At 35.9% G+C, this 23,957-nt stretch overlaps 1 protein-coding gene across 1 annotated transcript; it reads right to left on the minus strand.

Annotated features, from left to right (window-relative positions):
* Nucleotides 1-2,382: 2,382 nt before the first annotated feature.
* LOC149075620 (uncharacterized) lies at nucleotides 2,383-12,666 on the minus strand. Its single transcript, XM_089243106.1, has 2 exons — nucleotides 12,374-12,666; nucleotides 2,383-5,134 (listed from the first exon to the last, which is right to left on the minus strand). The coding sequence occupies exons 1-2, from the start codon at nucleotides 12,564-12,566 to the stop codon at nucleotides 4,557-4,559; spliced, it is 771 nt and encodes a 256-aa protein (XP_089099232.1). The 5' UTR covers nucleotides 12,567-12,666; the 3' UTR covers nucleotides 2,383-4,556.
* Nucleotides 12,667-23,957: the final 11,291 nt, after the last annotated feature.

The following is a 23,957-nucleotide window of genomic DNA, read 5'->3' on the forward strand; positions in this document are numbered from 1 at the left end:
TTGTATCCACTATAAGTAGCTACCGTATTTTTCTGCGTATAATCCGTGAATTTTATACGCTTAAAAAACCCCTCTGAATTTCTTAAACTAATTATTTTTACCACTGTATTATCTGGCGGTTTTTTTTTGTTTTTTTTTTGCCGTTGAGAGATTGGAATAGAATAAATATGTTTGAATAATTAATTTGTATAAAAAAAAACAACTAAAATCCCCAAAAATAAAAAGCAGTGGAATGTACAATTTATATGCAAGAGATAATAGTATTTTGGTGACGTTATAGTTTGGAAATCCCGACGTTTCTTTTTCGTCTCGATGAAATAAATATGGTCACCCTATTATGTCAGATGTTCCTAGATATTTTGTTTGAAGAAAAAATATTCGAAAGAAATATTACTTTAGTCTCCTATAGCTATTACGTGAGGAAGTATTTCCGAAAACAACGGAAACAGTTATATCTAGACTGATATTCATGGATGACACCAAAAACTAGTGACGCCATTGATAAGAAAGTAGATTAGGATAATATTAATATGCGTAACAACATTTCTCATTACTGGAAGTAAGAAGTTATAGTAGTAAATAATATAAGTTAAAGAAATATTTCTATCTGGAAGGAATTCCTTTTGCGAAGGATAGAGAAAAAAGTAGGTTGACTTCTTTTTTTATGACAATTATCATATTCACAAGTCGTATTTCTCCGTTGACTCATGAAATGAAATTAAAGTTCTGAAATTATGGATACCGTAACACACACACACGGGACCGTTTTTGAGAGTTATCATTACGGAAAACTCACACTAGACATAGCAATTATGTAAAAGGATTTTTGAAAATGATGTTGATATATATTCTAAGACGATGTGAAAACAGGTCTGTTGCCATAAAAAGCCATCACAATTGAAAAAAAAATTGTGAATTTTTTAAAATTCACAATTGCAAAATAAACCGCTCCTAGGAGTTACTTTGCACCACCTTATATAATGACTAGATCCGTATTATATGCAAATGCATATGCAGCAATAAGTGCATATATATTTTTGAAAATTTATTAAAACTAGATATATTACTTTTTTTTTTAAATAATTTTTCAAATGTATAATTGCTCATAATGTTTTCATAACATCGGGGTTTTTTTCCCGCAAGTGGGATTTAGTGAATTAATAGAGAGACGCTGGTAATTTTTTTCAAATATCAACCGTTTTTCTGTGACGCTATTTCTAGAGATAGCGTCGAAAGTGTTAAACTTTTTTAGAAATAGCGTCGAAATTCTTTCGTTACTGGTAATTCGTTAATGAGCAGCAAAATAATTACTTCGGGGCTGCTTTAAACGACTTTTTAGGTGGGGCAAAGTAGCCCGAGTTTTGCTCAGAACACTGCTATCAAATGAATGTCGAACATATAATGATAAATAATTAGTGAATTATACATCCATAGGCATGATTTAAAAGAAAATTAGTTTCCACGTATTAATTAACAGCATTTCCTTTCTAATTAAGTCGTTTTTTTGCAGCAAAATGCAATTTTTTCTTGTCAAAAATTTCAGGTGAAATCAACTAGCACAGTTTAGCAAACGATATCTAGAATAGCGGGTGCATCACTAACACGTATACGTGAGTTGACTGATAATATCTCCTGTAGAGAAAAATCAAAACCATTTGGAAATTTTCATTTGAATAACTGCTAGGCAAAGATGAATCTTTTTTTAGGATTGGCAAGAGTAGGATTCCCCCCCCCCCCCCCCCGACACTTAAAAAGTCATTTTCTATTACTTTTCGGACATTCCGAGTTTTCGTCAATCCAAGGATTATTAAGACACTACACTATACTAAAAATGTTGATATAAAATTGGTCAGATTATGCTAAATCACGTGAAATATGGAAGAAAACACTGAATCAACATTTGTTTTTTATTATTATTAACCCAATATTTACATTTCACCACAATATTGATTGAAAGAATTTCTTTCAAAAAAAAAATTTTCTTCTTATGACATTAGTGCATTCGAAAAATTCTTCAAATTCAGCATCAAACTTTACAAATAACATGCGTTCAATACATATAAAGAACAAGAAAACATTTAAAAGAATCAAATTTTTTTTTTTGTGGAAATTCCGTGATTTTCAATTTGCTGGTTTTTTTTTTAAAGCAGTAATGTGAACATTCAGTATGTGTGTGTGTGTATAAGAAAAAGAAAACTTATTAAACAAAAATGTTGGATGAAAGGAAGAGCTGCCAAGACCATGATTGATGACTCGCGTTGAAACACTGTATACAGAGTATCTATTACATGCTTGGGCGAAACTCAATTTCATACTTGATGGACAATATTACTTTCCATTTATACGGATGAAAAACGCTGTTAGAAGAAGAATCAGTCCATGTTGAAAAAAAAAAAAAAATGTGGAATTTTGTGAAAGTTTTTAATACTTTAGTTTTGTAGTTCTTTAACAAATTATACATAGAAGTCGAAATACCATATGACCCATATCTTACGGGAATTTCTGTATTTTTCCATATTTCTGTGACCACCCCGACTTAACAATAGATCTTACTTCAATTCATCATCGTCACTGAAATCACAGTTGATGATAATTTGTATAATTTTTTGATATTATAAATATTCAACTTACACATTTGTCATGTTCAGTTGTAATGCCTGTAGTATTTAGAGCTCTGGAGTTCTTAACCTTTTATAGCCGCGACCCAAAATCAACAACACGATCAATTTCGCGACCCAGGGGCCTGTTCTTAATTTGAAAATGCTTATTGAATGTTGCTCGTCAACAAAATTTTTGGTTTTCAAAATTAGTAATACCATTCAGTGGCATCTTAGCTTGTGGGCGTACTACTACGTAACCGTAAAACACGCACCTCATATAAACATTTAAAGATTCCTATGTAGAATTTCTAACGAATCGATACACGCTGGAACGTATTGCTGTGTGTATAAATATATGCGTGGCCCTAACGTATTTATGTTATCAGAGTCATGTTTGCTTCGTGTTAAACTGGTGCTGCCATCTGTGTTCAATATTTTGAAGTGAAAATGGCAGATGCCTGAATTTTTAACGGGGGGGGGGGGCTGAGCAACGCCATACTAAAGATATCTCTAGAGTGGTACTGGTTGGGGCAAAAGGGCCTGGAATGAAACAAGCCACAAATTACCGAAAGCTTTATATATATATTTTGAAATTATTTTTCATTCATACATTCTGAATTATTTTTTTCATTCATACATTCTGAATTATTTTTTTCATTCATACATTCTGAATTATTTTTTTCATTCATACATTCTGAATTATTTTTTTCATTCATACATTCTGAATTATTTCTTTCATTAATTTCGAATTATAATCAATTTTGAATCTTCATTAATTTTGGTAGAATGCTCATATTTTTAGAAATATATTCTTTAGAATTCTTGTGCATTCTGTAATGGTGTTATGCTTTTTTGGTTACCAACTTACCCCCCTCAAACAGGGACATCGGAAGTATTCGGAAATTGTGGGTGCTCATCTTGATTTTTATATACGAAATTTTGATTTCTGAATTTGTTCAGTGGGTGCTCGAGCGACTCCGACGCCACTGCCCTCAAAAATATATAATGTAGACTGCAAAAGGTTCAAAGAAGGCGATTCAAAATTCCGTTTTGAGATTTCTGCATTTTAAAGATTCCTTTTGTATGGAACTCATAGTAGGAGTCGGCTCAGATTTATTTGCGGTAGAGAGCGTATTACACACAGTTCGGAGTTGTTGCTGTTTTGCAATATGCAGAGGCATTTTCCACCGTTCCTATGGCGTGCATAACTCAAAAATTCAATTTTTTGACTTGTCTTTTTGAACGGGGCCATTCGAGAGGGTCCTGAGAAAAATGTTTATGTCCCAGTCCAGACCACTCGAATCGTTAAAACTCCCACTGGCGCAACAAATGGATTTGTAACCAGAAGGCAAATGAATTTGTACGACCCATCTCGGGAGTCCCCACGACTTGAGTTTAGGTCGCGATCCATAGGTTAAAGAATTCTGGTTTAGCTGTTTACTTCTCTCCGAAATTCACAATTTTCTTGCTGTAAATATTCCGATAACTAGCAACCTATTTGGTGAGAGATGGTGGTTTTCCGAACTTTTTTTGTCATATAAGTTAGAGTTTTTGCATAAAATACTGCATTTTGATTTAAATATGCATTTAGAAACTCTTTTTGCACTGTATATATCTTATGAACTTTAGGATATGTTTCGATTTCAAGATATAAATTTGATTGATTTTTCAACTTTTTTTTAAACTTTATGATAAAATTCAAACGGTTTTTTTGGAGGGTTGATAAGCGCGAAAAGAGTTCATGATAATATTATTACTTTTAGAAATTGTTTTGTTTTGTTTGTTTGAAAATTTGTTTTCGTAATCAACAAATTTCTAATTGCCTCACAGAATTTGTTTTAAATACATTCCATAAACAAACTGATCATGAATATAAAGACATCACGTTCCGATGATAAATCACATTAAAAAAAAACAAACTAGACACAAAATACAATTAACGAAATCTTTTAAAATTTAGAACATCAAAACACGATCTTCGAATATTTTTTGATCTTTTTCGTCTTCGTCGGCAAATGCATCGTTTGATTCGTCGTCGTCTTCATCCGATTTGTCGTAATTATCCTCGTCGTCGTCTTGATCGATTCCGTCATCGTCGTCCTTGTATGAAACTACATTGAATGTCCCGAGAGGTGCGACTTGTTCTTCACTCGGCCATTCGTCCATAGCCTGTAGATTCCCCGCATCTGCGAAATCTTCGTCGTCCGAATCATCGCCTTCTTCTTCGTCGTTTTCATCGTGACGAGAATGACGACCGTGCCTCAGTTTCAATGTGTCGTCCATCAGGTCCTTCGTAGATTCAGATTTTTGGTTACTGCCTGCATCAGCGGCATCCACGCCCTCTATTACGAATTCTTCTTCCTGGCCATCGTCTTCGTCGCCGTCTATGGACTCGTCACCGCCATCGTCGATTTGATTGTCGTCGTCGTCATCGTCGTCTTCAACATCTTGTAGTAAAGAAGTGAGGCCATCGTCGTCATCGATCCACCTTTTCCGTGACGTCTCGGGGGACCGATTTAGGGATACGTCGTCGCCTGCAATGGCAAATATAGAAATATAAGGCAAAACAAAGAAATATCATGGTACTGTACGTACTACTGGGCCTGTTTCTCGCTTAGGCAAATAAAGGCTCGTAAATTAATAAAAAAAAAAAAGACAGCAAAATTTTTAGGGCCCTCAAAATTTGTACCTACATGACCCCTTCCCCGGCTTATGCCCCTACTTTGAAGAGTGAAGCCGAAACTGTGTTTTTGGGGAACTTAAGAGTAGGGTTACCAACCGTCCTCCTTTTTTGTTATTTCAAGCGTTCACCTACGTTTCGGAAAATTAACCCTTTTGTCCTTTTCAGGTTTCCAGAACTATTTTTCTTTTTTTCTGGGAAATCTTTTTTTTCTCCACTTTGAAACATATATTTCTTCATTGATATGAGTGTTTTTGTGTTTTTTCTCCCCACACGCAGTCACCACACACAATAGGCACCGGAATTCCCAGAATTTTTTCTGTTTCTCTGGTTTTTTTAGCAGTTCTATTTTAGAGTTGGGAAAAATTATTGTTGTGGCCGGTTTTGTTAGTCGGAATAATGACACCATCTATTGCGAAAATTGGGATAGGTGACGCCACTAAGGGTGCCCGCGCAGACATCCTCCTCTTTCTCAATCTGGTAACCTTAAGAGTGCATATACTGTATGTAAGCCTGATGTATAATTAGATGCTGCCATCCAGCTTTCAAGTCAGACGTGAAAAACCGGCAATCGCTTTCACTTTTTTTTTTCTAAAAGCAGATATCGAGTGACATTTGCACCTTAAAGTTGGATTTTTGCAACACTGAGAGAAAGCGCATTTGCTACGACATTTTATTTATTTGATATTTTGAACAAATATCGGATGAAGTAGAAAGTCCTGGTTCTCTGATTTCATAGTCTTCAAAAAACTAGCTACCGGATGATAACATCGTGTCTGGAAATTATTTTTCTCTTTTCAAAAGTAATAAATTTCTAAAATAAAAAACAATAAAATTTTTAGAAATTTCCTTCACGATATTCATTAAATAATATCAAAGTTATATCGAATGTTCTATAACTCTATATGAACTCATAGTAAGTAATTCTCGCTATTTGAGCCAAAATATTAAAATATCAAATTAATATCTTACAATTTAATTAATTTCAAACACATCGATATGAAAATTATTGAAATACTTTAGTAAATTCTAGCGCAAATTAGTTATGTACACACTAAAATTTAATTAAAAACTAACATAACTCATAACTTCAATTATATTGAGCTTAAAAAATTATCTTCCTCTCTCTCTAAAGGTATGATCTTTTTTATTAAACTGAGGTTTATTTGAAAAATTTGACTATAAAATATTATTTCCCAAGCATTACAGTTTTGAAAAAATAGCGTTTCTCCATATTTATTATTTTTTTACATTTATTTTATCAATATTGTAATCGTATCGATATCGGGAAAATTTTTTTCCCCTCTTTATATTTTTATTTATTTATAATCTCCATTGTAGTCTAAAACAATATCCCTTGACACTTTTCTTGATCAAAAATCGTATTTTGGAATATTTCCAGTGTTTTTTCCATAGTGTTTTCCATTATCGAACACGTAAAAAGACGATAAAAGAATGCTATCCAAATTTTGGGTCAAGTGTGTCCAAATCGGAATTTTCTTTTTTATGGATTTGTAAGATAATCTAAAATTGATTTTAAAAGCTAAAGCCGATGTAAAAACAATTTTTTTAAGTATTTTTAGTTCTGCCACATCGTAAATAGTAATTTCTTTTAACTATAAAAGTGTATAATTCTATATCAAAATAAGTTGTAATAATTTTTTTAGAAGCTTTAGTTTGTGTTAATCAATATGATGGTTATTTAAATTTGTAATAAACCTATTTAAGAGTTCATTGCGTAGTATAAATGATCATTTCAAAAATAGTACACATTAAAAGTTTTAGCATTTGATAAAAAATAATTTTATAATTTTATTTTGGTAATTTTAATTTAATTAAAATTTTTTAAAATGAACCTCTCAAAAATAAAAACTTTCTAAGCAATTTTATTACTTCATAAAATAAGAAATTTTATATTTTGTGCCTTCACATAGGTGCTCCGCCATAGAACTTTTTCACCAAAAAGGGCTCTGCGAGTCAAAAAATGTCGAGAACCCTGCGTTATATGCTGTATATACAGGGTGCATAGTAAACAGGGGTATGACATTTTACTGGCGAACCATTGATCGTACTTCCAACTAGAAAAAGTTTCCAAATAACGTGTATGTAATGACGTATGTATGACGTATGTAACGTCAGGTATGTAATTCATGGTTCAAGGGTACATTTCAAGGGTAATTCATGCATAGTTATTAAAATAAAAAAAACCAACTTTTTATACAGTCCCCGTGTGCTTCAAAACCCAATTACAAAGTTGTTGCCCTGTCCGTTTTGATGCCAATGCAAAAAAATTCCATGTTTCTAAGTGCAATATACGCTGAGGTATTCGAATTCGTAAAACGGCGATTAGATTTTTGAATTCAAAAGTCTCGCTGAAAATGAGAGGAAAAAACGGTATAAACCAGAGGACAAGCTCATTATGCTGTTCTTTTCCATATTTTCAGTGATTTTCGAATCCGAATAACTCAGCGAATATTGCACTTAGAAACATGGATTTTTTATAGACTTGGGGGAGACAGGACGACAATTTTCTAATTGTTTCAGGACGAGGTGACCAAATAAAAAGTAAAAGTTAATTTTTTTATTTTAATAACTATACCAACCCTTTGAAATATGAATGACGTATGTGAGGTCTACGTGTTGTTTGAATACTTTTCCCCAGCTGGAAGTATATTTCTAGAATCAACGGTTAGCGAGTTATTCCACGATAAAGGGGCTTTTCTATGCACCCTGTATTGAAACAATATATCAACACTCTAGGAAACCTCTGAAATTACATAGATGTTTTAGGAATCGCCTGGAAAGTATGTATGATCTAGGGCAGTGTTTCTCAACAGCCGGGTTCTGATATCAGTCAAACCGGGCCGTGAATAGCTCACCGATTCATTTTTACCCATTTATACCCCATTAGGCGTGCGTATTACCGGGCCTTCTACTCATGGAAAAATATCCACATTATTACAACATTATAAATACTTTACTGCTATCCATAATTATTTCTCACTACCGATTATTATCATTCATCACTATTCCACCTATTTCTACACAGCGATTTCTCGGAAAACCCTACGGATCCTAGGTGCCCCATTTGAGAAACGCTGCTCTAAAAACTTGTTGTACAACAATAGCATTATGTCAAGTAAATTTTTTTTATAATAATTAGGGATAAAATAATAATTAAAAAAAAATTATTTAAAAAAAACCTATTTAAATTGAGCAACATAGATGGCACCAATAAAAAAACCCCTCAAATTCTTGCATCCAGCCTTTAATTATTTAGATTATTATTATTATGCATTAAATACGGGTAGAAAATTAACATTATATTTTTATTCTAAATAAGATATCGAAATTTTCAATTCCTGCGTGTACAACTCTTGCGATTATGTACACTGAACCCATGAAATTCGTGAAGTTCAGAGAGAGAGAGAGAGAGAGAGAGAGAGAGAGATCACCACGAAACATTACGAGTCCCATTGAATTTCTGTGTATATTGGTTCTTTACGTATAACAATCATTTTTTATGGTAGAATTCTCATTGGGATTTCCGTGATAAGGGGGACGAATCGAATCGATAGTTACATATTTTTCTGCCTTTCCTTATTAATGTTCATCGTTGCTTCCGGTATTTGCAGCATTGATCCTTTCTGTTGCTCCGAAATATAACCTCCAAGAGTGGTTCTCTCTCTTTTTATGCACGTTGTCCTAGTAACTATACCGACTGGTGAAAGGAAAAAAAAAAAAAAAAGAAGAAAAGGTAAGCGCTTCAAGAAGCAATGTAGAAGTAATAAGAGCACTTATCCTATCCAACTGGGAGCACTCATAATTCCAGACCGGTCGATGATGATTCTGCAAAGCGCACGGGGGCTCAACTTGAACCCATTACTTTTCCACTGCTGCTGCTGCTGCCATTACCATATGTGATCTGTCTAATATCGATTTATTTTTTTTTACTGCAAGAGGACTGAATTTTTTATGAGCACTAAATTTTATACGGAGAATTAATTCATGATTAAAATTTTTATCTTTAAAAATTACGGTTCTCCAATCTCTACAAACGTGTGTGAAAACCTATTTATATAAATTCATTTTATTCTCTAGAACCACACTATATGGATGGCCTAATAATCATAGCCTTATTTAAGCACGTCGCACGTGAAACATATGTAGCTAAAGCCTCCCAAATAGAGACTCCCTAGTCTAGACCTTTAGACCCGAGCATTCATTTTTTGGAATTTTCAAAATGTTTTTGCATTTTTGACAATCAAAAAATACATTGAAAACGTAAATGTCATCAAATCTTTATTTTTTCAAACTTTTATTTTATTTATTTATTTTTTTGGGGAAGAAATAACTCATTTCGTTCAAATGTTTTCAGCCATGATGATGCAAGATATATTCATCTTCACATATAACTATTTTCCAGAGAATTTTATTGTTAAATCTTACGTAATAAATTACACTTTCCCCGGAGGCACTTTCTCCTGGAAGCCACCATAAAGCCTAAAGTTCATATTCACAATAATTCTAACTCAAAATTTGCGCAATCCTTTAAGCCAGGGCTTCACTCCCTGAGGTCAAAAGAAAAAAATTCTACAGTGAGGAAACAGCAACCACCACATTTGTGCATGCAAGGTCTCAAAGAGCTAAGAGGCTTTCGCACTGGATAGTACAATGTGAGAATGACAATTTTATTTTGGAAATACCGAGGTTAGATTGGGCAGGGACAGGCGTACAGTATGATGCCTGCGTTAATGCGAATTAATTGCTACAACTTAGCTGACATTCAGAGAATGCCATGTCTCCAGTGAATAAATTGTGAATCAATAATAAATAATCAGTTACTATGCTTCTAATACAGCAGTTCAATTATTCAAAATATAAATTAAAGCCACATTTTTGCTCCAAAAATTTGCTCACCATCATTACTTGTTTAAAAAAGTTATATTAAATATAACTTCTTTTAAACATGAAAATTTCATGACGTTAAAATACTTCGAAAATATCAGAGTTAATTGTGCCCGAATGACGTGGCAGTTAGATGCTCGTTTACTTCCGTGAATATCACCTTAGGTCTTAGGTTCGATCCGGGAGAAGTATATAGATATTTTCTCTAATGAGCTTGAGGTGACCATCGGTAGATGGCGCCTTCATTTCCAACCCAAACGACAATAAATTGCATATAGTGATATACGCGGAGTTGGTGTGTAGTGAAGTTGATTGTGTGGAACTACAAGTTCCAATTGTGGATTAGTAGCATGAGTTTTATATTCACTATATTAGTGTCTATAAAACATAATTATTCCATGTAAGTACGTATGTACAAGGTGTTTACAAACAATTAGAATAGTTTCGGGATTTTTATTTATTGTTGCAACATTAGATATACGATAATGGTTTTTATTCGGTATCGCTTGCGGTCGCAAAAATAGACAGCAGTAGACTTATATTCGGTAAAATGGTGACAAACAGCAACGAAAAATTGCTCACTTTTTTTTCCTTCTGTGAACTCCCCCTGCACACTGTTAATGTATCTGAATATTTTGGGAAATTAGCTCATGCCATGATGGAGACCGACACTGCCCGAGGAACTTCTACGACAGAATGTGGTACTCTATTCTACTTCCATCGCTATGTTCTTAAAGAAAGTGCTTCGTCAGGAGGACACCGGTATCGATTGATAAGAAATAATTCTAGGTTGTGTCACCGGGAATTTTTCTCTGACAGGGATGTGAATAAATGGAATAGTTTACCCTCGGGTGTATTTTGAATTCTACCGCAATTGATACGTTTAAAAAGGAGTATACGTATAACGGGATGAATCGAGAGAGGCTGTCCGTAATTAGATAAAGACATTCATATTGAAAGACCGGAAAGACTCCGCTTCACATCTCAGGGATTAGATAAGGACAACAATGATTTCTTAATACAGTGATCTCTTACTTATGTGACGGTGCAAGAGAACAAGGAAAAAAAGAGACGCATAAGTGAGAGAGGCATATATAAGTGGATAGCATTGTTAACCTATATCTCTGACCGGGATTGCAGGACATTGTCTTATAACTGAGAGAAACGTATAAGTGAGAGAGTGTTCAAATGAGAGATCACCGTATTATCGACATATTTAAAAAGAAGTACGGTAAACATATTGAGATAAATCGAGAAGCTATCCCTACTTAGAATAAAACAACCATAATCAGTGTATTATTTACCATTAATTATTCATTTTTTCGTGATATATGCTCTTTTTTGGGTTGCTTTATTTTAGTTATATTTGACATCTATATTTTTATGAGGCATCTTTTTTCAGCTCCCTCGTTGGGTAATTTGCCTGTTGTGGTCTTTGTGCTTGTATTGTATTTTTCTCATAGTTTTTTTTGGTTGCTGAAATTTTTTTTTTGACATCCATATTTTTGTTTTCTTCAGTTAATTAGATGGGCAGTTGTGGCCATTCTATTTGTAATTCTCGAATGCACATTGCAAAAATGCGAAGGATCGGTCGTGTAGGGACTAACTATCAGGAACACCAACTGTTATTATGGTCTCTGCGTTACCCAGATTTAACATTAATCAACCAATTTCTATAATTATGTGCTGTGTGAAAAAAAGAAAAAAAAGAAACGAACACCTTTGAGACCTTTCTTATGTAATCGCAAAATTTTGTGATTATGTGTTAAATAGCACGCCTACAAAAAATCAGTCATTTGAAGACACGCATGTATTATGTGCTTAAAGATTTCTTGCATTTTCTCCAAAAGAAACGTTCTTTTAAAAATGCACTTGGCAAGAATCGAGAGCGTTTCCGCGATTACGAAATCAACCATCGGGATGGAAGTTCCAGATGCTGCTGCTGCTGCTGTTGCTCTCTCTCATCATCCCAAAAATAGATTATCTTTTTAAGCAAATCCATCTCTCCTCTCCCTCCTTCTCTATACTCTACACATTACAGACACTGATTGTCATGCAAATTATCTTTATAAACGCATACACATAAATAACAAGAGTATATGAAATCAGCATGCAATTTTTTTTCCGTCGAATCGACATGCAATAGAATACGTATTCGTTTTGTATTATTTATGATTGTTTTTACCGTCCAAGTCGAAGGCATTGTTGTTTTGCCAAACGATGGGATTGCCGTCGTCATCATCTTCAAAGTCCATCGATGATGAGTCTGTCCATATATCTGACTTTCCGGGAGGTGCTGATGAACTGAAGGCGATGCATATCACAACTATAACGATGAGCGCTTGATGATGCTGCAACAACGCGAATGGAGCCGCCATTGCCGTCTTGTGTGTGTGTGTGTGTTTTGAATGTGTTCCTTGTGTGTCTTTTTCGATCACCACCAACCACCACTGCCGCCGCCGCCGCTGGTTTCTGGGATCTTTCAGTGGCGATTATCTCTCCCTCTGGTGGCTGAGTTTAGGACTTTTTTTTTTCTTTTCTCCTGATCTCTCCTTAAAATCTCTCCCTACAAACATCGTATCTCCTACTTGCAGTAAAAGAAGAAAGCTGCATCCGTATGTGTTGTTTGATCATTAAACCACATTTCCTGTATATCCTATGCATCAGTTCAATGTCCTTAAGCGTGAATATTCATATTTTCTGGGAAAATAGTTTTATTTTAAAATAAAAATATATAAAGGCCACAACAGGCAAAAGGCCCAACGAAGTGGCTGAAAAAAGATGCCCATAAGAAATAGCGATGTCAAACACAGCTAAAATACAGCAACTCAAAATAAGAGCAATTATCACACAAAAACTAATGCACACTATAATAAAACTAATAAAAACTGATGATTATGCTAAAATATATTGCTCATAAAAAGGATTCTTATAAGAATTCTTATCTAATTGTATAGATAGCTTCTTGATTTATCCCAATATGTTTATCGTATTTCCTTTTCTACGTGTCAATTGAGTTCGAATTCATGATCCCCGGGAGTAAGCTATTCCATTTACTTACAACCCTCTCAGAGAAAAATTCCCTGCGACACCACAACCTGGAGTTGCCCCTTACTAATCGATACTATTACTACTACTTAACCGTACATGCATCTCGTAGATTCCTCTACGCAATTCCTAACGAATTAGTACATATCGGAATGCGTGTTCTGATTGTATGTATTTAGAATGTAGATGCCGGGACCCGTGTTCGAACCCCACCGGTACCACAGTGGTGGTCGGGTGAAAAAAAGACTCGTCAAAGAGAGCAAAACGCCTACAACTTTACAAATATTCAATCATCCTACTTCACCTACAATATGATATATAGATGGCAGTATTGAGAAATCAGACGCAACACTACATATATACTCAGACTATTAGATAGGTCACACACTCACACTTTCGGCATAACTCATTCGGTAGTAAATTGCCCATAACGATAGACCGAAGTTATGCTCGGTTTGAAAAAAAAAGAAACAAAGCACACCTAATATTTATGTAAAAAAAAATTAAAGTAAAACAATTAAGAAATCAGCTTTAACGACATCTTGAACTGTAAAAAGAAACTCAGTGATTATCGAGATATAATTCCCACTTTATAATGTAAGATTTTACGCGAAACCAAAATCTAGCCCCGGGGAGTGATTCTCCTCCCCCTAGAGGGGTTCAGATTTTAGGCTATGGTTTTTAGATCTTGGAAAGAAAATGTTGTTAACGTAGATATACAGGGCGTCCTGTAAGTCCTAATTCGGCCTTTATCTTATCCACAGTTCGTCGTAGAGGGGGTATGGTCCTAATTAAAATGAAATACTCGAAATGTGTTCAGAAATCACTCTGTAGTAGTTTCGAGATCACTCTGTACCAGTGTGTCATAAAATAGGAAATCTAAAATTTATGCGGGCCCATGTCCTCTAACTTCCGATTAAAAAGTTGTTGCCGTGTCTCTCCCGAGGCCAATAAAAAAAAAGTTCCACGTATCTAAGTGGAATATTCCCCCGAAATATTTGAATTAAAAAATCGCAGAAAAGCTGGGAGAAAAATCTGCATATGTTAACGGACAACGTCTTTACCCCCTCATTTATGCTGTTCTTTCCAAATTTTTTTCCAGTTTTTGCATCGAAATATCTCAGCGAATATTGCATTAGAAACGTAGAATTTTTTTGTTAGCTTGTCTTCCAAGAGAAACAGGGCAACACCTTCCCAATCGGAAATTAGAGAACGGGGGGCGACTTTATAAAATTTTAGATTTTTTTATTTCCTGGCACACTGTAAATTTCACTCTCGAAACTTGTACAGAGTGATTCCTGAACACATTTTGAGAATCTCCTAAATTAGAATAGTAATACCTCTACGACGAACGATCGATGAGATAAAGTCCAAACCAGGAGGACTTACAGGACACCCTGTATAGGTCTCATTCCAACACTATTGCCCCCTATAATTTTGTCTCTCTACCCTCTTTTTTTTGGGAAACTACCCATCACAGATTCTTCGGTCATTTTCTCATCTTTGCCCAGTTGGATTTGATCGATCATCTTTGCGGATGCACCTTGAACTTCGTCACGTATATAATCATAATAATAAGAAAAATGAAAAAGAAGTTAGACAAAGCATATCAAAAATAAAATAATAATAAAATCACTTATAATATATCAAAAAATTTCAGACAGTTCACCTCGTTGAACCACCCATCACAGGTCACGTTCGGATATGTCTGAAAAGGGAAGAGTTAATAGTAAAAAATAAGATGAAAAAAACGAAATAAATGAAAGTTTTACTCCAAATTCTTCTTCTTGAGACGACATCAAAGGACATACGTTTTGGCCGCCGGTATTTTTTTCATGAATATTTAACAGAAATGAATAAATATATAAAAGTTGCTCCATATATTTTATTTTACGAGGTGAATTCCCAAGTTTGTTTTTAGTTTTCTTAGTTAGCCCCGTTGATGACACAGAAATCCGAAGATGAAGGTCCATCTCATGAATTATAATCTCCATCTTTTATTTTTATTTTATTCACTCATTAAATCTTCCTGGTCCATAAACCACATCGACCTTGACTTTTAAAAAAACAGAAAAAAATCTTTTCTGCTGCTGCCATTTTGAATTTATACTCCGCCCCGAGTGTTGTCATCACTTTTATCTTCTATTCGGTTGTATATGTCCATGTCGGTTCACCTGCATTTTATATTCCCCGGGAAAAACCACCGAAATATTTTCTTTCTTTCATTTCTTTTTATGTTATTGCATATCTAGTAAGTCCGGGGTCTCTCGCTTATTTTCGAGGACCCGCCCGCTTCGAGCAATTCCTTCTCGTATTGTAATAATGTTGAAAAAAAAAAAGAAAATTGCAAGGAAAAAGGAATTCAATTCGAAATTCCAAAGAAGAACTTTCGTGGAAAATTCGCTTTTTCCATGGTTCTTTTTATATATATATAAAAATCGTGATGTGATGTGTGAGAATTTGATGATTGAAGCGAGTGGTGGCGACGATGCGCGATTTATGAGCAATTTGTGCGTCGGAAAAGGCAGTATGATGCGAATATAGAAAACTATTTTCGTCACTAGAGAATTAATAAATATAAGTACAGTGATACCTCGGCTAACGAAGATGATTCGTGCCGAAATCACGTCCGTTAGCTGAAATCTTCATAAGCCGAAACGTGATTTTTCTATAGGTTGCTATTTAAAATCATTTGATTCGTTCCAAGATCTGCCTGAAACTTAAAGATAAGTTTTTAAAACACCAAGGAACGCTATAAAAAAAAGACAAAATTTCACCGAAGGCTGAAATTAACTGCTTCAAAACTGGATAAATGAAAATGTACAGGAAGATGAAAGATGTTGCTGACCTTTTTAATGTACGCACACATACAACCATACTTTAGTAGACTAGCGGATGTTGGCACAACACAGTGAAGTCCGTAGGTGTCCCCATCCATCTGTGATTACCCTACATTTAGATGGAAAAGTTTTTTTTCCTATACAGCAAGTCCTCACTAAAATGATGTAAAACCTTATAAATTCTAAGGAGACTCATATGCATATATGACATACCAAGACTAGACCTTCTGCTAGCCTACCTCCAGACTCAGACACAACTTCAACTTCAATCTTATCAGATTATTCACCGCCTATTACTCGAAGCAAATCCCAAAGCGAACGGAATTCAATAGCCTCTATATTATTGTATAGATCTCTGGTAGAGTATTGCATCCCTGATGACTAGCCGATGCACGCATATTTGTTTGTATTTCTATTTCTGAAATGTTTGGATATTGTGGAATGAATATGGGATCCATATATGTACTATTTTATTTTGCTTGTATGCACAGTGAAACCCCCCTCTTAACGGTCACCCCCTCAGATACGGCCACCCTTCTTAAGTTAATCAGTTAGAGGGAAAATATAAGCTCCTATAAAGTCTAGACTGTTCGATTTGATGCTCAGTCTTTCGCCGAAAGAAAGCTCGATCTGAAAACATAGGCTTCCCCTTTTTTTAAAATGCATTTTCTGTTAGGGGCCGTTCAAGTATTACGTCAGCAGATTTTTAGCCATTTCTGACTCCCCCCCCCCCCGTCAGCAAAAGTCAGCAAAACTCTGACCCCCCCCCCCCTTCTTGTCAACAAAATTTCGTCGACCCCTATCTCCTAACGCGTATTAGAATCAGAGATGTACGTGGGGGGGCATAGGGGGTTCGTGCCCCTCCCATGGCCCCCAGACTAACAAAAATTTATTTTTTTTATGCAAAAAATATTTAAAAAAAAATGAAAATATCGGAAGAAAATGCCTTTATATGTTATTATAATAAATTTCTATTAATTTCACGATTTATATTTTTCAAGGCTAATTTTCAAACTTTCTCTTCAAGAAATTCATTGCAACCCTCTCTCTAAGCCATCTGAAGGCCCCTCTATTATTTTCGCTTCGGCTTATTCTTATTCAGAAATTAAACTCGTGTTCACCTTGAGAGTGTCTAAAGAAGTAGTTCTTAACTAGGAGTTTAGGGGGTCATTCAAGTATTACGTAAACAGATTTTCAGCCATTTTTGACCCCCCTCCCTCCCCCTTGTCAGCAAAAGTCACCAAAACACTGACCCCCCCTCCCCCCTTGTCAGCAAAATTTCGTCAGCAGCTTAGAATATATCATATCTGCAAAAAGGGGTGGTTGATGACGTAAGCAACCTTCAAACCCCCTCCCCCCCTTGTCATCAAAAGTCAGCAAATCCGGAACTCTCCCCCCTTCCCGATGCTGACGTAATACTTGAATGACCCCTTAAGAGAGACTCCAAGAGGGTCTGTCAGAAAGGATGGGAAAGCAATTAACTCATTGTTTTTACATTATTATATATGTTATTGCCAAAGCCCTAAGTTGGTTACTTCGCGAGCTGGATGGCCCAGTCGATCCGGCCAATGTCCGAAATTCGGGATTTGACCGACAGATAGACCAGACACGACCTAGGCTCTGTCCCTCCCGGGATATAAGCCTTTTACCCTTGCGGTTGGGTCGCGCTGGGGACGTGTCGGGATTTGACCGGCACCTATATGTCGATCCCTATATATGGATCACTAAAATATCGATATTCAGATTCCTTTGATCGGTAGGGGTTTTTTTTTCTCTCTTTTTTTTTTCTATGCAGAGCAATCTCTAATTATAAATGGACATTTTGGGGCTATCTGATATGGCCAGGCACCTCAAACTTAATTTTTTAAAAATGAACTAATCGGCACATTTACAGATTGCGCAAGTGACCAGTAGAACAAATCCAGAGCATTTAAGCGTGCCGTGGCACATTTTCAGATCACTCAAGTAGACCCGTGGCACATTCACAGATCACTCAAGTAGACCCGCGGCACATTCACAGATAACTCAAGTGACATGTGGCACTTTCACAGATACTCAATTGACATGCGACACAGTTTTAGAGCACTTGAGCGGTCCGTAGTGCATTTCTACATCACTCAAGTTACCTGCGGCACTTTCCTAGATTACTTAAATGAATCGCGGCATATCCAAGGATTATTTGAGTGACGCGTGGCACAGTTGTACAGCACTTAAGCGGCCCGGACACATTTTCAAATCACTTAAAGGATCCGCGGAACATTTAGAGACCACTAAAGTGGCTCTATAGAGGACTTATCAATAGGTGGAGTATTAATTCAAGTGCCCCTAAACAAACGAGGGAGTGGTTTTTCCTCGTTTTTTGGCACACTCATTAAGATGCTATTAAGAATATTTCTTAAGAATATTTTTATAAAGGGTGGTTGATGAAGTGAGCATCATTCAAACCCCCCCCCCCCCTTTTTCACCAAAAGTCTCAAATCGGAAACCCTCCACCCACCCATCGACGCTGACGTAATAATTGAATGACCTCTTAGCTGAACCTTTCATTTTACATGAAACGGTTCAAAAACTTTCACAAAGAGAAGTGAAGGTACACCTGGAAAAAAATTCAGCTCACGATGCGGCTGTTTTATGACAGCACGTGCATCCATATCAACAGAAATATTTGTTCGCTGAGGCAGAAAAATTACGAAAAAAAAAAAATCTTCGTTAACCGAAGAGTTCGTAAGCCGAGGTATCGCTGCAGTTTCTTAACTAGGTAGTCTGCTGTTAGAACCAATAGCTTAAATCATGATCACGAATTTAATTTAGTAATGCAGCGTGGCTGGACAAATCCCCCAAAATTTACGTGCCCGGTCAGGCCTTGAAATAATAGTTGCCCGAATCAATATTTTACGTGCCCGAAAAATATTATCACTGGAGACTTGAGAAATTTCAAATTGATTTACCCGTATGAAAAATATTGAAAGTGATATAATTTTTTTTTAAATCGAAATTTTTAAAGAAATGCGGAAATTTTTAGAAGGAGAGAGAAAATGTGGTCACCAATTAAAAATCTAAAATTATAGTCAAACCGCAAATTATAATTTTCCGTGCTGTTGTTATAGGAAAAGAGGTCTCATCAAATTACAATTCACCTCCTTTATAGAATCATAGCCGATCTACGGTTCGGGACCGGACTTGGTCAGACGCGGGCTTAGGACAGGGTGGCCAGATCATGCCACTGAGAAATCGGGACATCATTAAAAAAAAGTTCATACAGAAATAGTGTCGAATTGCTGGGCAACGGCTAAAATGTGCGTCTTGTATAGTTTAGGTTCAGTATTCTTCAACATTTTTCTCATAGCAGACATTTTCGTGAACCGGCATAAATGGGAAAAATACAGTGGATCCCGCGAATAACGTTTTTCAAAAAAACGTTGTAAGCGGGAAAATGCTGCAAACGGTAAATACTAATAAGAATTACTTAGAGTTTGGACCACAGAAAAAAATAATAAGTCGCACCAAGCGGGAAGACGTTCTAAATGGGAACGTTATAAGCGGGATCAACTGTAATTTGTGAACCGGCGAAAAAAAAAAATATTAGGACGAAAATTTCTTGACCCCTTCTGACATTTCATATTTATACCTTTGCTGTTTGCTTTGTGACCATAAGACCCGTATTTTATGGAACATTCCCGTAATTTTGGCGATCCAAAGCTTTTTATAAAAACTCCCGTTTTTTCAACGAGGCTTGCTGGAATAATATTGTCAGGTATCTATTACCTGAATCTCCCATTTCACCTTGAATAGTTCAAAAACTTACAGAAAGAGAAGTGGAGAGGATTATGGAAGAGGTTTCCGAGGTGAACATGAGTTAATCGTGCTAGAGTGATGATAATTCTGATGATGATTGTGTGTGTGACACTAAAATTCAGTTCACGACGCGGCTATTTTATGCTAGCGCGTGTATCCATCCATATCAACGAAACATTCACTAGCAGAGGCAGAAAAATCACGATATAAAATCTTCGTTAGCCGAAAAATTCGTAAGCTGAGGTGTTCGTTAGCCTAGGTACCACTGGTATTCGTGTCACACATTTGTCAAAAAAATACGTTTTCGTGTTTGGTGAATTACACTTCAATCCATTGCGACTTGCAGAGCAGCCGTCTATTTCCCGTCATTGTATGTTTTCTCAGCAATTTTAGCGGTGGTTGGCTAATTTAAAATCTTTTGATAATGCGACTGCTATAATTAACAAATTTACTTGCTATTGATAATGTTTGTGGCTTTAATTTGCAACTTTATTTGCCTTCGATAAATATTTTTGTCTGTAGTTGGCAACTTCACTTGCCTGTGACAATGTTTCCGGCGATAATTTACGATGTCTCGTATGGATCCCGTATTTTTATTCAATGAGATATGGTCAGTCCAGATGTATATGATATTGTTACTTATCATACGGAAGAGTTTTCACGGGCCGCATTTGTCCCGCGGGACGGAGGTTGCGCACCGTTGGTTTAAAGCACATCGTCTCAATATACTTTTTACTCTGAAAAAAAACCATGCACAATCCCGGTCTATCCCCACTAAAGAGCAAATTTACTACCACTTTACCTCCGACGAGGTAGTTGTGTTTTAGAATATTGCTTGTCTCAATACTTCTAAACCAGTGGTTCCCAACCTTTTTTAGGCCATGTCCCACCAAAGCATCTTTGAAATCTTGATGTCCCCCGTCAGGGCCGCAACTAGAACTTTTGTCAGGAGGGGTACCCCCCCCCCCTTCCCTCTCCGACTTTCGGTAAAATTTCATAGTTCTATAACAAAGTTTTTGTTTTTTGTTATGTAAAAACCATTATTTTTTTGCTTTGCATTTTTAAATTTTGCTCCCGGGGAAGGGGGGCCTTCACCCTGGTTCTGTATCTTTCTCCCGTTGCTTGTAATCAAAGCCTCCCTTAGGGGTGTGTGACAGGTGCGGTCGCACCCAGGGTCGTTTTAACGCATAGGCCCACCCGGGCACGGCCCAGGGGCCTCAATAGAAGAGGGGGGGGCCTCACAAAAATGAGATCCGGTTGAAATTTTCTAGAATTTACCAGGTAGGGCCTTAGAAAAACCACTTGGCTCGGGGGCCCATGATGCTCATAAGACGGCCATGGCTGCACCGGTTTCCGCGTTTTGGTGGGAGGGGGGGGGGCAATTTTCATCTATATTCTGAAATTATTTCTTTCATTTATTCTGAATTTTCATGGATGCTGGAGAGAGAGAGAGAATTACCCCTCAGCCAACTATTTTTCTTGCTCATCATTCATTGATTCTGAATTTCATTGGTTCTCAGACACAATTTCTTTCATTAGGTCCTAATTTTAATTGGTTTTGAAATTATTTCTCTCATCAATTTGAAATTTTCTGCGGTTCAAAATTTTTAATAATTATTTGTTAATTTACGTTTAATTGCATCTATATTTTCTTTATAGGAGTATTTTCCAACATTCTTGCATATTTTGTAATAATGTAATGCATTTTTGGGTGCTTATTCCCCTCTCACACAGAATATATAAAGTCGGGGCCAAGAGGGGGGGGGGGACAAAGTTATTAAAACACCTCTGGCCCCGCTATTATTTTCGCTTCTTCTTATTCAGAAAGTAAACTCGTATTCACCTTGAGAGAGTCTAATTATTTAAGTTCTTAACCAGGAGTTTTCCAGAGATCCCCCCCCCCCGGAGACTCCGGATGAGTCTGTCAGCAAGGATGGGAAAGCAATTAACTCATTGTTTTTACATTATTATATATGTTATCGCCAAAGCCCGAAGTTGGTTACTTCGCGAGCTGGCCGGTCCAGTTGATTCGGCCATTGTCCGAAATTCAGGCTTTGGCCGGCACATATATGTTGATCCCTATACATCCCTATTTCCTATATATGGATCACTAAGATTTCTATATTTTCAGATTCCTTTGATCGTTAGGGTTGTTATTATGGCTAGCTATGGCTAATTATAAATGGCCATAATTATCACAAAAAAAAAAAAAAAAAAAAAAAAAAAAATACGCAAACGCGGGGATGACCTCGAATTATAGGGATCAATATATAGGGATCAGTCAAAGTCCGACGAAAGTCCGAATTTCGGACATTTGCCTGGTGAACTGGGCTGGCCAGTTCGCGAATTGACCAACTTCGGGTTTCGGCAGTAACATATATACAGAAAATTATTTTGTAAAAAGTTCTGAATAGTCTTTTCATTTTGTTAGCACAAGGGACCCGTTGACTTAATCTCACTGGCACAAATCGTCCAGGGAACACACAACGTTAAGAACCCCCTAGTCAAACCCCTTGTAAAAAAGACACTGAAAGCGAAAATAAAAGAAAGGAGTCGGAAAGAAACTGTTTAAAAAGTATACATTTCTGAACTGATATAAAAATAGCGGAAATTCTGAAAAGTTCCAAGCCTTGGATAGAAAAACTCATTTGCAAATTGTCCCCCCCCCCCTTAAAAAACAAATTGATCCCGTGTGGGGCGTGGGCCCCACGTTGTGAATCACCGTCCTATAAACCAATGTTCCTCAACCTTTTCCTTAATAATATTGAAAAAGCACTGAAAAAAGAATTCAATTTCAAATTCCAAAGAAGAACTTTCGTGGAAAATTCGATTTTTTCATGGTTCTTTATTTTTTTAGATAGATATTTCTTTCTTTTTTTCTTGGGATGTGTGAGAATTTGATGATTGAAGCGAATGATGGCGACGATGCGCGATGAGGAAACAAGTCATGTATAAAAGAAAGATGGCTGGAGAGAGAGAGAGAGAATTCTCTTTTATTCTTTCAGGGAAACATTCGTCTTATAGGTGATGGAAAAAGAAAAAGAGTATTATAAGAGATTTAGATTTTACAGCGTGATTGGGATTTTATACCGAGCAATGTGTAGGTTGTTTCTACACCAGGAAATGATATGATATCAGCTTTGATACTTGTCTTATTCTTGTTTTATCTTTTATCCTGACACAGTTACGGTTTACACAAAAGATGGCTAAAATCTTGATGTAACTTTGATGACAGATTGAGGTGTGAACATGACAGGATATTGATGAGTTTCGGGAGAAGTTTATCACATAGAAATTAGATGAGGATGATGATGGTAATTAATTTTTTTTTGTATGGTATTGATAGAATGGGCTGGAGCTGTTGGGTACCGGTGAGTTTTTTGGATGAATGGATATTACTTCCGACTTGTGAGGATTTGAATGATAAATATGAATATCCCCAGTGAACTTTCATTCTTGAAATGAAATGTGTGGCCTGTTTCCATGACCAAATTTCATGCAGAAAAAAACAACAGCTTTTAATGCAGGACCTCCCTAAGAGCCTTTCGTCTATTTTGCGGTATGAACCGCATTCAGTTTAGATTCAAAAGGATGGATACCTTTAAACGCCTAATCCTTTGCTGAATGTATTTGAGGTTATTTGAATTTGATGGTGGTTATTGTAAATAACTTGAATACCGATATGTTCAGAGACTCGTTCCTTCGGAGTGAAAAATTGAAATATAGTAACATCCGACTTTTACGCTATCCCGAGGTGCGTGATTTCGGATCTACGCAATTTTCTGTGAAAAATTCAAATTTATGAACTTCAATCGTATTGCAATCACGACATTATTGCTGAAATAGTACAAAATAGTAAGGGAAAATACCAAGTAAGAGATGTTTTAACACTTTATATCCGACATTGTGAAAAGTAGAATAAGAAGAAAATTAAAATAAATTAAAATAAAAGTATGAATGTAATGATAATAATAAATAGTTATCATGTAAATTATTTGGTAGGTCATTTTAGTTGTAGATAAAAACAAAAAATTAACTAATATTGTTTTTGAAACAATTAGTTCCAAAAAAGCATCTGTGCAGTTC

The sequence above is a fragment of the Pholcus phalangioides genome, unplaced genomic scaffold (assembly GCF_987345545.1).
Source record: "Pholcus phalangioides strain wild (caught in Gottingen) unplaced genomic scaffold, Ppha-v1.0 ptg000015l_1, whole genome shotgun sequence".
NCBI lineage: Eukaryota > Metazoa > Arthropoda > Arachnida > Araneae > Pholcidae > Pholcus > Pholcus phalangioides.